We start from the raw sequence: 16,031 nt of genomic DNA, 5'->3' as shown, positions 1-16,031 counted from the left end.
ACATGTTGGCTGGATTCACAAGATGTTTATCTTTCATTTGCTGTATTGGACTTGTTAATGTGTGAAAGTTAAATATTTCAGAAAAATATTTTTTGAATTTCGCGCGCTGCCTTTTCAGTGGAATGTGGGCGGGGTTCCGCTAGCGGAACCCCGGGGCTAGACAGGTTTTAATAACCAGAGTGGAACCAAAACCACGCCCATCATTATCATATTTCCCAGCATGCTCTATTGTAGGTTGATTTTTAGAATTGTTTGTTTCAAAATCTATGTTTTTGCATGTACACTGATTGATTAGTTAATCTTATGCTACTCAAATATAAATAACATACATTTTTCTAAACTAATCCAATCTTTTACTTGGACTTATTGCACCTGTAACTGAAATGGTTGTTTCTGTTCAAATGTTTAAGGTAGTCTCATTTCTTAGTGTTCCCAACCCTGGCAGTCATTCTGATTACAGGTTGCGGGTGAATGACAATTCCAAATGTTAGATATCCTCACTCTGGCTGGATTCCACTAGTAATTACACATACCTTTGCAAGCCAGCATAACATGACTTGTTGACTGGATGTGGTCTGTAAAATATGAGTTGCAGGCCTTATGAAATGTGTATTGTATTGCCTTAAATTATGTAATTTTTATGACAACCTATTCACTTAGGATCTCACTTGGTGAAGGCCACATGACAAAAAAAATGAATGCAACAACCATGTCTCTTTCACTAGTAAACACAGTCATGGATGGTATTGGTAACTCTAAAACTCACTAAAAGGCAAAAATAGGCTTAAAATCCTACAGCAGGACTATTCAATTCTGGTCCTGGAGGCAGAAAACACATTTGCTTTGGGATTTTTGTATGGTTCTTCAAAAAAACATGGTTTTTCAGAGACCTTAAAATGGTTCCCCTATATCATCGCTCTCAACAAAACTTATTTGGTTCCTTTATTTTTAAGCGTGTGTGATTGAATGTCAGGAGCTCTCCCCGAGGGCAGACTGTCACTGTAGTGGAATACTGTTCCACCATTGTTTCTGTAGCCAAGAAAGCAAAGGTAACTGAACTAAATGACTATCGCCCCATAGCACTCACTTCTGTCATCATGAAGTGCCTTGAGAGGCTAGTTAAGGATCATATCACCTCCACCTTACCTGACACCCTAGACCCACTTCAATTTGCATACTGCCCCAATAGATCCACAGATGATGCAACAGCCATTGCACTGCACACTGCCCTATCCCATCTGGACAACAGGAATACTTATGTAAGAATGCTGTTCATTGACTATAGCTCAGCCTTCAACACCATAGTACCCTCCAAGCTCATCATTAAGCTCGGGGCCCTGGGTCTGAACCCCGACCTTTGCAACTGGGTCCTGGACTTCCTGACGGGCTCCCCCCAGTTGGTGAAGGTAGGACACAACACCTCCACTACGCTGACCCTCAACACAGGGGCCCCACAAGGGTGCGTGCTCAGCCCCCTCCTGTACTCTCTGTTCACCCATGACTGCGTGGCCACACACGCCTCCAACTCAATCATCAAGTTTGCAGTTTTAGGCCTGATTACCAACAATGACGAGACTGCCTACAGGGAGGAGTTGAGGGGCCTGGTAGAGGGGTGCAAGGAAAATAACCTCTCCCTCAATGTCAACAAAACGGAGCTGATCGTGGACATCAGGAGACAACAGCGCATGTACACTCACACAAACGCATATACTTCAAATAACACTCAATTCGGTTAACCCAGAAAAAAAATATTGCCTATGTTTACATAGTCTGTACATGAGAGATTACACACACACCGACATTACAGAAATACACTCCGCAAAATTACTAAGACACACACACACACCTTTGTCACATGCATAACATTTGTTGCACCAAACTCACAATAATAAAATAGATATGGAGAGAACACAACCTAGACCTGATCACAAAACAACATGATGCCTGACCAAATGAAACATGACAGTGTACTGGGTAGCCTCTGATGATGGTGGTACATATAAACATCAACACGAGACAGGTGGTGACAGGCATCACTAGTAACAGAGATTCTGTCTCAACGGGACAAACCTGAATACATAAAGGTTATACCTAAATAGTATTACCATGCAGTCCTGACTGTCAGTTAGTTACTGAGAGTGAAGAGAGACAGGCACGGGTGGTCCTGACTGTCAGTTAGTTACTGAGAGTGAAGAGAGACAGGCACGGGTGGTCCTGAGTGACAGAAACAGAAACAGTGCTGGTCACTGACCCTCTCTCCAATCTCCGTCTGGTCTCCCTGTGGCAGGATGTCGATATCCGGCTGCAGGGAACAAGCCTCAATGACAGCATGGTACCTGGGCAACACCGAAACAGGTAATCAGATGACAACTGTGACATTAAAACAAAGACCCTGCAATGTCAATAAGGTTACTTGGCTAGGTGAAAGCTGATACTGTATGAGGACTAGTAGACACCACCTCCACTTATTTTGAAGTATGCTTTAGTGGCAATTAAATTCATGGTCATTCAGATGTATGCTAACTATGGATACCAACAGTGATTGTGCAGCAACCCAGTCAACAACAGTATATTATTCTCAGTTTGTATTCAGGCTGAAACTCTAAGAAGAAATTAATTGTCTGTTGGGATGAATCAGGCCTGGGGGCTTTATTTCAGCGAGATGAAGAAAAGAGGGAAAGAGAGAGGGGCTAGTGAGGGAATGAGAGGCCAGAGAACAAGAAAAGCCTGAAGTAGAGAATAAAACAGACAGCCTAGGAAGGAAGGCCTAGAGTAGAATACTGATTTCGTCATCTCCCTCCCACTCGCACCCCCAGCTTTTCATACCTCACCTGCCCCCTCCCGCTGACTTTCTGTCTGACACCCACCGCTTCCGCAAAAACTGGTCCCCAACCGCAGTCCCGCAATGTTATTTTGTGTATTTGACGCAGCTCGTTTGCCAGCAATGGCCCCAGCAATTTTGCGCCCTATGGGCAATACCAAATGCACAAAATAACCTAAGAAGAAATAATTTAAATTACCAGAGATTCCATTATATTAGGCCATCGGTATTACTGTGCTATATCAGCCAATAAACTAGAGGTAGTTTGAAGAGAGCACAGTTGGACTTTCGCTTGACCTACGTCTTGCGTGGATAGCCTACTTTCAGGAGCGGGATGATTTTCAGATGAAGAGAAATACGGGTGATCAATAGGCCTATTTACTACTTACTAGTTGTAAACTATAGCCTCATGATATTTAAGAAGTGAATTTCCTTGGAAAGATAGGCCTATTAAACTACCCCGTGCTTCTCTGCCCATGCATATAGCTTACACTGTAAAAACCGTAACCTGTTTTTACTGTTTAAGGTATTGTCATATCTTAGTCTTCCCAACCCTAAATTGCTGGCAGACAGTTACCTGTAAGTTACTGTAAAAAAGGTACAGTTACCTTAAATAACAAAGAAACATTACAGTACATTACTGTAAACAAGTGCTTTTACGATTACATACTTTAACTTTTTTTTACAGTAACTTATAGGTAACTGGCTGCCAGTAAGTAAAAACCAACCTGATCTCAGAGCATTTCGTATTATTCTGTATGTAAATCCAGGACACTCCATTTAGCATGATATGTTACATTTCATATGGTATGTATTATTTTGTTGATGTCCATCACCCATTTCGTATGATATGTTACAATTTACAATTCAAATGATATGTTATGAATTTGGAAAACGTACAACATGTTACACATTTTCTAAACATATGATATGTCACGAATCTCTATGAAGGAAGTTAGAGGTAGTTTCGCGACAGCATGCAAGCAGATTCCCATAGACTTCCAGTCATTGTGCTAATGCTAGTTAGACAAAAATGGTATCAACGAGTTCATCTGACGGGGAGGTCGATAAAGTTTCCCTTTATGTGTGGGGTTCTTGATGTGGCATCTACTGATTTACAGAATTCTAAAAGGTTATTGAAATGTATGGAAGGCTGCAGATGTGTCCATTTCATAGCACACATCAAATTGGCCAGTGTTAACTAGGGTTTATTTTTCAGTGTAACATTTCTAAGGTACTGTAAAGAGTTAAATTAACACTCAGTGATGTAAAACAACCCCAGTGTTGGTGTTAATAACCAGAGTTGAACTATAACCACGTCCATCTTTATCATAATTCCCAGAATGCTCTATTGCAGGTTGATTTGTAGAATTGTATGTTTCAATATCTATGTTTTTGCATGCACATTGATTGATTAATTAATCTTATGCTATTAAAATATATATAACATAGATTTTTCTAAACTATTATAATCTGTTACTTATTTCACCCGTTACTGAAATGTTTGTTCCAGTTTAGATGTTTAAGGTATTGTCATATCTTAGTCTTCCCAACCCTGGCAGTCTTTCTGAATGCAGGTGACTAAAAGTCCCAAATGTGGGCTATCCCCACTCTGGCTGGATTCCAATAGGAATTTCACATCCTTTTGCAAGTCATTATAATGTGACTTGTAGGCCTGATATGGCCACTGTATTAGAGTTAAACTAGGCCTTCAAAAGAAGGTTTTACAAAAAATGTATTTTTTAAATACATTTTATTGACAACATATTCACTTTATGGATGGTACTGGTAACCCTGGGAAACCCTACAACATGGCTATTCAATTCTGTTCCAGGAGGGCCAAAACACTTCTGGTTTTGGATGTTTGTAGGGTTCGTCAAAGAACCCTCCCATTTGTGGTTCTTCGGAGACCCTAAAATAGTTCCCCTATGGCATCGCTCTCAAGAACCTTATTCTGTTCCAGCTTGCACCTTTATTTTTAAGAGTGTAGGCTAATTCATAAAAATATTTTTATCCCAAAGTTGTCTGTCTGACCATCTGCAGCATGATAAATGCAGACTGCGCCGCAATGATCTGTGTCGGAGCCCGCAGCCCTCAGCATATTGGGCAGACTACAGACTGTTTGGCCCTGGGGTGGTTATTAACCCACATGCTTCCCAGCCGAAACAGTTCGGAAGAGGTCCAGCATATATTATGAAGACATTTTGTGAAGTTTTTGTTAGTTTTGGACTTCAGTAAGGGTTTTTTCAGCTGTTCGGGCACACGATTTATTTTCTGAAGGCCAGCCGAAGTTCCGGAGCCAACGTGTCCTAAGACTTTATTCTTCAATAAAGTCTTTGTTGTCATTCAACGAGAGATGACTTGTTTTCATGCACATTTTCTCATTGAGAAATACTGCAATATCTTAGTTAGATGTAAAATTGCACGACTAAGATCTCCTCTGAAAAAACATCAAAGTTAATTACATATTTCTTGTGTCCACGATCAGCTCCTGTGCTCTGAGAAACAGAGAGAGGGGGAGGGAGAGAAAGAGCGCTTGCTCAACCACTGTTCTCAGAGACGAAGAGAGAGAACTTTTGTGAGTGTAATGTTTACTGTTCATTTTTATTGTTTATTTCACTTTTGTTTATTATATAGTTCATTTGCTTTGGCAATGTTAACATATGTTTCCCATGCCAATAAAGCCCTTAAATTGAATTGAGAGAGAGGAGAGAGTGAGTGGAAGAGAGGGAGAGAAAAGTAACCAGTGTGAATAGGTAAACACTACTCTTTTATGCGTCTCCACACCAACAGAGAAAAATCAGGGTTCCATGAGATAATATTTTCTGCAGCTAGCCCATTAAGCCCAGAGAGAGAGGAGATAGGACCATAAACACAGGCTTCCTGCTCTTCTGGGAAACCATTTGTCATTAGGATTAAAAAAAAGCGTGTGTCACAGTGCCCATCCAGTGGCAGGGGAAACATATGGTGTTCTGCCACAGGTGGGGGTTTGTGGCTGGGTGCGAGGGCAGATACAGTTCTCAATGACAAATGAGGCAAACAGAGATTCAGAATGGCCTGAATCAGAGGTCAAGTAACCCTTGGGCCTTGGTGGTCCATAATGCAACACTCTTTACTGTACTGTACTATAGAATTCCAGTAGTTAAGAATTTTGCTGTAACTTTACATACATTTGTTACAGTGTAGATACCATGTTTCACTTTTGTTCTAATGGTTTACAAGTAATTTATAATCAAGTCTCACCTGGGTTTGATCATGGGCATTTCGAAGGTGATGTTCTCCACTAGCGTCGCATTGAGCAGCCAGGGCTTCTGGGAAGCGTAGGCCACAGAGCCTCTCTTCCTGCCAAGATAAACACAGTGACAACAACTGACCACTGCCTGTCCAGGGATACAGCACTACTGTCATCCAAAGTAGCTGTTGCCACATATTTATTTTATACTTTGTTACAAGGTCTGCAATGAGCGAGGTAAAGTGGTTTTGGATTGCTTTCGGTGTTGTTCAATAACAATGGAATAGCAAGGTATTATCTTGCAGGCAATTACTTCACTGTATTGACTAGATACTGGCTGTATTATTTTATATTGTGATAACAGTGATATACAGCACCTCCATAGTGACCATCTGGTGAGAGGAGTCATGTTGTGTGTGCTTACTGGATATCTCCATCACCAGCAGCATCTTTGTCTGATGTGGGGCTGCAATGGAAAATGCGCACGCATGCACGCACACACACACAAACACACGCGCACACATTGTTAGCCCAAGTAATGTCTACAGTCAGCATCACAAACCAAAACAGGGCTATCATGTTGCCCTACATGAGCAGTAGCAGAACATCTATCATTAGATCTAAGTGTGTCTATAAATCAAATAAAAACCTTGTATTACTTCCTGTTGTTTGCAGACTCATCAACTGGGTGCTCTGATGCACTCTGAGTATAGAGGAGTTGTTAAGAAAAGCTGAATACACGATGCCTAGATTTGCTGTTGATGTATGTACTCTGTTATTGTGTCTTGGTGCAGCTGTGACATATTATGTTGTGTATTTGTGACATATTGGGCGCTTTCAAGCGGCTCACTTTTGTCAAGTGACCATTGTTGGCTTTCAAAGTGTTGCATTATGGGGACAAAAACTGTCCGACTTACGTCTACATGTCGACTGCATTAACTTTTTTACATAAGTCATGTGTTCAATAGTCATGAAGTTTTTGACTGCAGTCGACTTTAAGTTTCTGCAGTTGCGTTTCACTAACTTCCTCCTGCAGCCATCGCCTACATTGTGGGAGGCTCTATAGCCAACCAATCATTAGAGTGTTTTTGTTTGAAGCGCGTGAACGTGACCAAAGATGTGACTAAAACGGTAACCAACTTTGCCGCAATTCATGTACTGTATACAGGAATTCTCTCTCACCAATTGATTGTGCAATGTACATGTATTTTCTGATAGTTAGTGTATAATATGGGGATTGGAGATGTGTTATTCTGACATTATAAAGAACAACTTCTACCAACAATGGCAACACTGCCATGTTGCAAAACCACATCATAGCTAGGTTTCCATACAATATTCATGTCAATATTTTAAAAAATCGCATAAATTCATGCATAATTGATTTTACCAACACAAAAAGATCCCAACTTGTCTAGCGTATTTTGATTTGTCGACATTTGGAAAGTTCACGGAAAAATGTTCTGTTTCCATCAGGCCTATAATTCCGTTTTTTATCCAACATGCTTTACTCGCATAAAAAAGTTGGCTGGAAACCTGGTGACTGTCCAACTTTTGTCTGTCACAGATGCACCTCCCCTGACTTCATTCCAGACTTTCGTCTAGAGTCGGTGGCTTTCACCTTACCACTCAAATGCGCCCATAGTGTAGGTTGTGACAATTGTGTAGGTGTGAGGTATTAGCGTAATAATTAAAAGATAGAGGAGAATGGATGACAGGAGCTCAGCCTGTCCTTGAGAGAAGGGAGAGGAGGAGAAGGGGCGTAGGGGAGGAGGAGCTAGAATATTTTGCTGTGTTGTTGATAGGCCCTGCATGGGATGCTTATCTAATTATACCGAACACCACAGACATGTCCTAGACAGGCTGTGCTCCACCACAGGAAATTGGCCAGTGTTACTTAGTGTTGATTTTTCAGTGTAACATTTATTGTGTTGATTTAGGAGTTACCTTAACTCTGTAAGTGTTAAATTAACTCATTAGTGTTAAAATAACCCCAGTGTTGGTGTTAATAACCAGTGTTGAGTGTGATTGTGTCAGTTTTACTCTGTGGAGAGTAAAAACGTTCCCATCAAAACCATGCCCGTCATTATCAGATTTCCCAGCATGCTCTACTGCAGGTAGATATTTTTAGGATTGTTCATTGATTGATTGATTAATACTATGTTACACAAAGATAAATAACATATATTTTACTAAACGAATTGATTAATTGATTGATTAAACTTATGCTACACAAAGATAAATAGCATATATTTTCTAAACTAATCTAATCAGTTAGTTTGATTTATTGCACCCGTTACTGAAATGGTTGTCCCAGTTTAAATAGTTAGTCTTCTTATCAACTTTCCTGCCATTCATTCCATCTGTTTGACAGCCTTATGCTGGCTGGATTCCAATAGCTATTACACATCACTTTGCAAGCCAGCATAATGTGGCCTGTAAACCAGGGGTTTCAACAACTATGTCTCTATCTCACAAATATAGTCATGGGTGGTAACTAGTGAGGGGGAAATTAAGCTTACTGAAGCGTTGAGGTTTTCCAGCCAATTGTGTCGAAAATAGGTCCATTACTCGAGGCTTTGAACACAGTGTACACTAGTGGCACCTGCTGGTCAAAAGCATTTAGAGCAGACAAATTATTATAGATGACGTCCCACACCCCGTAGAATGTGCGCAGCGTAGCATTTTTGTCTTCTACCAAACCAATACAAAACCAATCAGGTGGTTGTTTGAAGAAACACCAAAGTGATACATGCATTGGCACACTGCTTTGAAGTACAATGCTTAGCGATTTTGACGCATACCTCGGAGTTCCGGTATCAAAAGTAACATCACTAGTGGTAACTCTACAATTCACTCAAAAAGCCCAGGCACACAAGGAAATTATATTGGAGGCATGGCTTAGGTAGGGGCGTGGTTTTTAATTACTTCGTTTTGGCCTCCCGTGAGTAAAAGTGTTGTACCAGTTTAAGTGGTTATGTTAATTCAAATTTGAGCATGTCTGCTGCTAGTCCTGAAGTCTTTGTAAAAGTGTATATAAGAACATGTGTCAGTACAAGACTTGTAAATGTAATGTCTTATCCAACGTGAGGGACCTTGTCAAGTGATACGGACCTCTTTGCGTAATGGTTAAAAACACTATGAGGTGTTCCTACAAAACAGTATAAAGTGTTAATTTCCTTAAACTGACAAAATGTAACAGCGTCAGCACTAAGCACAGTGTTAATTTAACAGTGGAAAGTGTGAACCCGTATAGACACTGGTCCAGTGTTAAATCAACATGACAGTGTTAACATGACATGACATTTAACACTGAATAATTTGCTGTGAGTGCTTAAACAGTGGATTAGGTGGAGTGGTCCCTGGAGATTAAGGGGAGAATCCTAATGTCCACTTAAATAACAATTTCACTTCAGACCTGAAGGATTCGGACCTGAAGTTGGGAGTAAGGTGTAGCAGTGAGGGAACATTTACCTAATAACACCATAAGTGGAGCTTGTGCTGAGGTCTCATGTGGGACACTAAGCTCAGATACCAGTCTACTGTCTACAGTGTAGACTTATTAATAATTCACATAATGCATAAGCTGTAAAATCACTTTGGATAAAAAACATGTAATTCAAAGACATGATGATGATAACTGATCGGAATTATACAACTTCATTATTGATTTAGTCTCCCAGTCCCTGCACAAAATAGTAATTATAAGAAGTGGTAGAGAGCCTAAAGGTATGGTTTACAGGCTGTATACTGTATAGCACTGCCTCAAAGGGAAGAAGTACAGATACACACTCATTTCTCTTTTGAACTACTATGCACTGCTGCCCATCAAGTGTACACTAATTATATTTCTGACACTACCTCATACACAACCACATCCCCTAAAATATCTAAGAGGTTACTACACTAACGGTCATCTGGGATGCAACAGAGCAACCACAGGTTAGCAGCTATAACCTTGGTGGTCTTGATGTGATGCTTATTAAGGACAAAACTTCCCTCTCTACAGTTCTCTAAAGGAAACCTACAGACAGGAACACCCTCCTTAGAGGTGACAGCTTTCATCCATGTCCACTTATCAAAACTCTCCCTGTAAGTCCATTCAGCCGCATCGGAAGAATATGCCGCTCTGATGCTTCTTACCAGAGACAGACCTCACACAAAAGTTGAATGAAAGAGGGTACAAAGACAATTGGGTAAAACATGCCAATGATCGTTTTGAAGGGTAAGAAAGCCTTAAACCAAAAGTAAAAGAAAAAGCAGAACGTGTCCCATCATGCTTCACCCAATATGCACCATTGGGGAAGGCATTTAAGGACATTATCAGGAAGCACTGGTACATTATTGATACTGACCCACGATTAAAACGTATCTTTAAATATCCCCCATGTATGGTCTTTAAAAGAAGCCCAAACGTGAGAGACATTGTGCTCAACTCTGATTATCCACCTGAGAAATAGGAAACTTTCTTGGACAAGGTTCCGGATGGTAATTACAAATGTGGCCAATGTGCGCAATACAGTTTCAAGTATAAATGTGACTAATTTACCCACCCCCGGACAGGACAAAGGTTTCAAATCAAAGGCCTGATTACCTTCATGTCCACCAATGTTGTTTACATGTCGAAATGTCCCTGTGGTCTGTCTTACATTGGGAAAACCCATAGACGCCTTAAGATCTGGATCAGTGAGCACCGCAGCAATATACGGACAGGTGAGACAAAAAACCCCGGTTGCTGTTCATTTGGAATAGAAATGGTCAAGATGTCACACAGGGGAGGGGGCACTGAGAGGAAACTTCTTCAAAGTGAATCTTTCTGGCTCCACAGGCTCAACACATTGTCTCCTCTTGGCCTTAACGAGGAGTTCGACTTAAAACTGTGATTATAGTTCCAAAATGTCCAAAGTATTGTTTTTTTAATCCTAATTGAATATTGAGTGTTTTTATATATTACTGTAAATATTGATCACATTACTTGTGTATGGTCATATACAGTGTATTCAGAAAGTATTCAAACCCCTTGACTTTTTCCACATTTTATTACGTTAGCCTTTTTCTAAAATGGATTTAAAAAAAAAATTATCCTCATTAATCCACAATACCCCATAATGGCAAAGCAAAAACAAGGTTTTTAGATTTTTTTTTGTTGTAGCACTTTTGGCAGCGATTACAGCCTTGAGTCTTCTTGGGTATGACACTACAAGCTTGCCACACTTGTATTTGGGGAGTTTCTCCCATTCTTCTCTGCAGATCCTCTCAAGCTCTGTCAGGTTGGATGGGGAGTGTTGCTGCAACAGCTATTTTCAGGTCTCTCCAGAAATGTTTGATTGGGTTCAAGTCCGGGCTCTGGCTCGGCCACTCAAGGACATTCAGAGACTTGTCCCGAAGCCACTCCTGCGATGTCTTGGCTCTGTGCTTAGGGTCGCTGTCCTGTTGGAAGGTGAACGTTCACCCACATTCTGAGGTCCTGAGCGCTCTGGAGCAGGTTTTCATCAAGGATCTCTCTGTACTTTGCTCTGTTAATTTTTCCCTCGATCCTGACTAGTCTCCCAGTCCCTGCCGCTGAAAAACATCCCCACAGCATGATGCTGCCACCACCATGCTTCACCATAGGGATGGTTCTAGGTTTCCTCCAGATGTGACGCTTGACATTCAGGCCAAAGAGTTCAATCTTGGTTTCATCAGACCAGAGAATCTTGTTTCTCATTGTCTGAGAGTCCTTTAGGTGCCTTTTTGGCAAACTCAAAACGGGCTGTCTTGTGCCTTTTACTGAGGAGTGGCTTCCGTCACACCACTCTACCATAAAGGCCTGATTGGTGGAGTGCTGCAGAGATGGTCGTCCTTCTGGAAGGTTCTCCCATCTCCACAGAGGAGCTCTGGAGCTTTGTCAGACTGACGGGTTCTTGGTCACCTCTCTGACCAAGGCTCTTCTCCCCCAATTGCTCATTTTGGCAGGGCAGTCAGCTCTAGGAACATTCTTTGTGGTTCCAAACTTCTTCCATTTAAGAATAATGGAGGCCACTGTGTGCTTGGGGACCATCAACACTGCAGAAATGTTTTTGTACCCTTCCCCAGATCTGTGCCTCGACACAATCCTGTCTCGGCGCTCTACGGACAATACCTTCGACCTCATGGCTTGGTTTTTGCTCTGACATGCACTGTCAACTGTGGGACCTTATATAGACAGGTGTGTGCCTTTCCAAATCATGTCCAATCAATTGAATTTACCACAGGTGGATTCCAATCAAGTTGTAGAAACATCAAGGATGATCAATGGAAACAGGACGCACCTGAGCTCAATTTCAAGTCTTATAGCAAAGGGTCTCAATACTTATGTAAATAAGGTCTTTCTGTTTCATAATTTTAATACATTTGCAAAAATGTCTAAAAACCTGTTTTCGCTTTGTCATTATGGGGTATTGTATGTAGATGGATGAGGAATAAAAGTGATTTAATACATTTTAGAATAAGGCTCTAATGTAACAAAATGTGGAAAAAGTCAAGGGTTCTGAATACTTTCCGAATGCACAGTATTTTTATACATTGTGTGTTGATATTGTGAACCTAATGTTATCTATTTTTACCTCCCAGGAAGTGATGTCACTGAGTACTGCCCCTATATATAAGACCTTCCACCCCCACCTGGGATATGGATGCCTGATGAAGACTTAAGGGTGGAAACATTGTTCTAGTAAATCACCCTGGAGCATGAGTAGCAGTGTGCAGCGTTCTCCTTTCTGTTCTTCAGTCTGGGTGAAACACATGTATTTATGAATTACTCTGGTAGCCCTGGCCTGCTGAGGGATTACTGATGTTTCCTGGATTCTGCCAGCAGGTACACACACAAGCAGCTTAGCATAGTACAGAGTTGAGTGTTTTATTAGAGAAAGTAGCAGAGCAGGACAGAGGGATTATCCAATGACAGGACAGGGACACCAGCCGTGTGTGTCCTTTCTGTGTGTGTGTCTGTGTGTGTGTGTGTGTGTGTGTGTGTGTGAGTGGGTCATGCTGTGAGTGATATCATTGATGTATGGAAAGTTGAGCTGTTGTGACGGGGATGCATTGCATATTCAAATGTATCCTGCTGTGTGTGTGTGTGTGTGTGTGTGTGTGCGTGCGTGCGTGCGTGCGTGCGTGCGTGCGTGCGTGCGTGCGTGCGTGCGTGCGTGCGTGCGTGCGTGCGTGCGTGCGTGCGTGCGTGCGTGCGTGCGTGCGTGCGTGCGTGCGTGCGTGTATGAGAGAGAGAGTGTTGCCAGAGAAATAAACACAGTGTATGGCCTACTGGGAAATGCCTTCTAAACGTAACTCTGATGTTGATGTGCTGTTTATCAGTGACTCCTGGTCATATTGCGCCGACCTGGATTACACTTAGAACTATGGAAATGTTCTGTGATTCAACACATTCACATACCTGTCATTTCCCTCTGAGTCCAGGCTGGGCAAACTGCAGACAATAGAAAGGGAGGAGAAAATACAGAGGTCATTTCAATGTCAAAAGGTAGAATATTATTAATGACAATATATCTCAAACTATGAACTCTTGCAGTTACAGAAGTACTAAATGCCCAATTTATAAAACAATTTAATTTTAATCTTTGACCCGACCTCTGTTACCCATAGTCTCCAATTCACTGTGACATTTGTTTTACTCCTGCTTCAGTTTGAACTTCCCCAGGCCAGTAGACAACTGTTTGAGTACCCCTGGTTCAGTTTGAACTTCCCCAGGCCAGTAGACAGCTGTTTGAGTACTCCTTGTTCAGTTTGAACTTCCCCAGGCCAGTAGACAGCTGTTTGGGTACCCATCCTAAACTCAGTGAAGAGTGAAATTAACATTCAGTGATGTAAAAGAGCCCCCAGTGTTGGTGTTAATAACCAGAGTTATTGTTTTACACTGTGGAGAGTAAACATTCCCATCAAAACCACAGCCACCATTATATTTCCCAGCATGCTGTACTACAGGTGGATTTTTTGCCATTGTTTTTAAAGGTCCTGAACAGTCAAAATCATGTTTTTCATGAAATGTGAGTATATTTGAAGGAAACCAGATGAATGTATGATGACCAAAGTATGCCAAATGACTGTTGCTTCTACATTGATCAAGTTTGATCATAAAGTTACTGGTTCCCTCCACCATGTTAAACATTGTTAAGAGGACAAGGTCACATCACCTTAACTCTCATTTTAATACACCAATGGTAACATGATATTCTCTTACCTAATTTAAATAAGTACCGCCTTGTAACCAACATCTGAGAAAGTGAGTTTGCAGAGGGGTGTGGTTTATATAGCTAGATAGCTAATCTACTCGTGCCAAAATTTAACTGTAGAGTGTCAGCAAATATAATTACAAGTTTATCCTATTCTCACTGCTTTCTTGAAGACAAATAATGTATACTAAATGCTCCAGTCTGGTTTTAGACCCCATCATAGTACTGAGACTGCACTTGTGAATGTGGTAAATTACCTCGTGTTCCTAGACTTTAGCATCGCTTTTGACACCATAGATCAGCACATTCTTTGAAAAGTAAAATGACAGCATACTCTGTTTCCGGTTTCTGGTTGATGACAACAGCCACACAAATACAACAACAGGTTGTTAGCCATTTCATTTTGCGATATTGACACAGATATTATTGTTAGATAAACAAGGCTGTTCGCGACTGCTATAGTAATTTAAAGAAAGGCTGTCGATGGCCGCTATAGGCTATAGTAATTTAAAGAAAAGCCGTCAATGGCCACTATGGGTTCTATTAATGAATTTTGAAATTACAAAACATATTAATAACATTCCACCCATGTTGCCATTAGAGGGCGCTTTGGTCATTTGACTGCAGGAAAGGGTACCAGAGAGTTGGTGCTAAATACCTTCTATGTTCCACAAGGTTAGCAACACTGAACTATGCATGAGAACACCAACTGATCCGGACGACTGTGTGATCACGCTCTCCGTAGCTGATGTGAGTAAGGCCTTTAACAGGTTAACATTCACAAGGCTGCAGGGGCCAGACGGATCACCAGGATGCGTACTCAGAGCATGCGCTGATCAGCTGGCAAGTGTCTTCACTGGCATGTTCAACCTCTCCCTGACCCAGTCTGTAATACCTACGTACATGTTTCAAGCAGACCACCCTAGTCCCTGTGCCCAAGAACGCCAAGGTAAGCTGTCTAAATAACTATTGCCCCGTAGCACTCACATCTGTAGCCATGAAATGCTTTGAAAGTCTGGTCATGACTCACATAAACACCATCATCCCAGACACCCTGGACCCACTCCAATTCGCATACCACCCCAACATATCCACAGATGACACAATCGCTATTGCACTCCACACTGCCCTTTCCCACCTGAACAAAAGGAAAACCTACATTTAAATGCTGTTCATTGACTACAGCTCAGCGTTCAACACCATTGTGCCCTCCAAGCTCATCACTAAGCTAAGTACCCTGGGATTAAAACACTTCCCTCTGCATCTGGATCCTGGACTTCCTGATGGGCCGCCCCCGGTGGAGAGGGTAGGCAACAACAACTATGCCACGCTGATCCTCAACACGGGGGCCCCTCAGGGGTGTGCTCTTAGTCTCCTCCTGCACTCCCTGTTCACCCACGACGGCATGGCCACGCACAACTCCAACACCATCATTACGTTTGCAGAAAACACAATGGTAATTAGGCCTGAACACCGACGACATTGAGACTTGGCAGTATGGTGCCAGGACAACAACCTCTCCCTCAACACCAGCAAGACCAAGGAGTGGCTGCTGCCATACATGTAAAAAATGTATCACTAGCCACTTTAAACAATGCCACTTAATATAATGTTTACATACCCTACATTACTCATCTCATATGTATATACTGTACTCGATACCATCTTCTGCGTCTTGCCTATGCCGTTCTGTACCATCACTCATTCATATATCTTTATGTACATATTCTTCATCCCTTTACTCTTTTGTGTATAAGGTAGCTGTTGTGAA

At 41.6% G+C, this 16,031-nt stretch overlaps 1 protein-coding gene across 1 annotated transcript in view; it reads right to left on the bottom strand.

Annotated features, from left to right (window-relative positions):
- LOC120052367 (ATP-binding cassette sub-family C member 8-like) overlaps window positions 1–16,031 on the bottom strand; it is a 146,896-nt gene that overhangs the window by 37,772 nt on the left and 93,093 nt on the right. Inside the window, exons 17-20 of the mRNA XM_038999224.1 lie at window positions 13,465–13,497; window positions 6,478–6,519; window positions 6,065–6,163; window positions 2,252–2,336 (exon numbers count right to left, since the gene is read on the bottom strand). Of these exons, the coding sequence (XP_038855152.1) occupies window positions 2,252–2,336; window positions 6,065–6,163; window positions 6,478–6,519; window positions 13,465–13,497 (259 nt within the window). The remainder of the gene's footprint in view (window positions 1–2,251; window positions 2,337–6,064; window positions 6,164–6,477; window positions 6,520–13,464; window positions 13,498–16,031) is intronic.

This window comes from Salvelinus namaycush, chromosome 8, assembly GCF_016432855.1.
Source record: "Salvelinus namaycush isolate Seneca chromosome 8, SaNama_1.0, whole genome shotgun sequence".
NCBI classification, from domain to species: Eukaryota; Metazoa; Chordata; class Actinopteri; order Salmoniformes; family Salmonidae; genus Salvelinus; species Salvelinus namaycush.
Note: the sequence above shows the minus strand (reverse complement) of the source record. Positions and strands in the feature narration are given on the sequence as shown.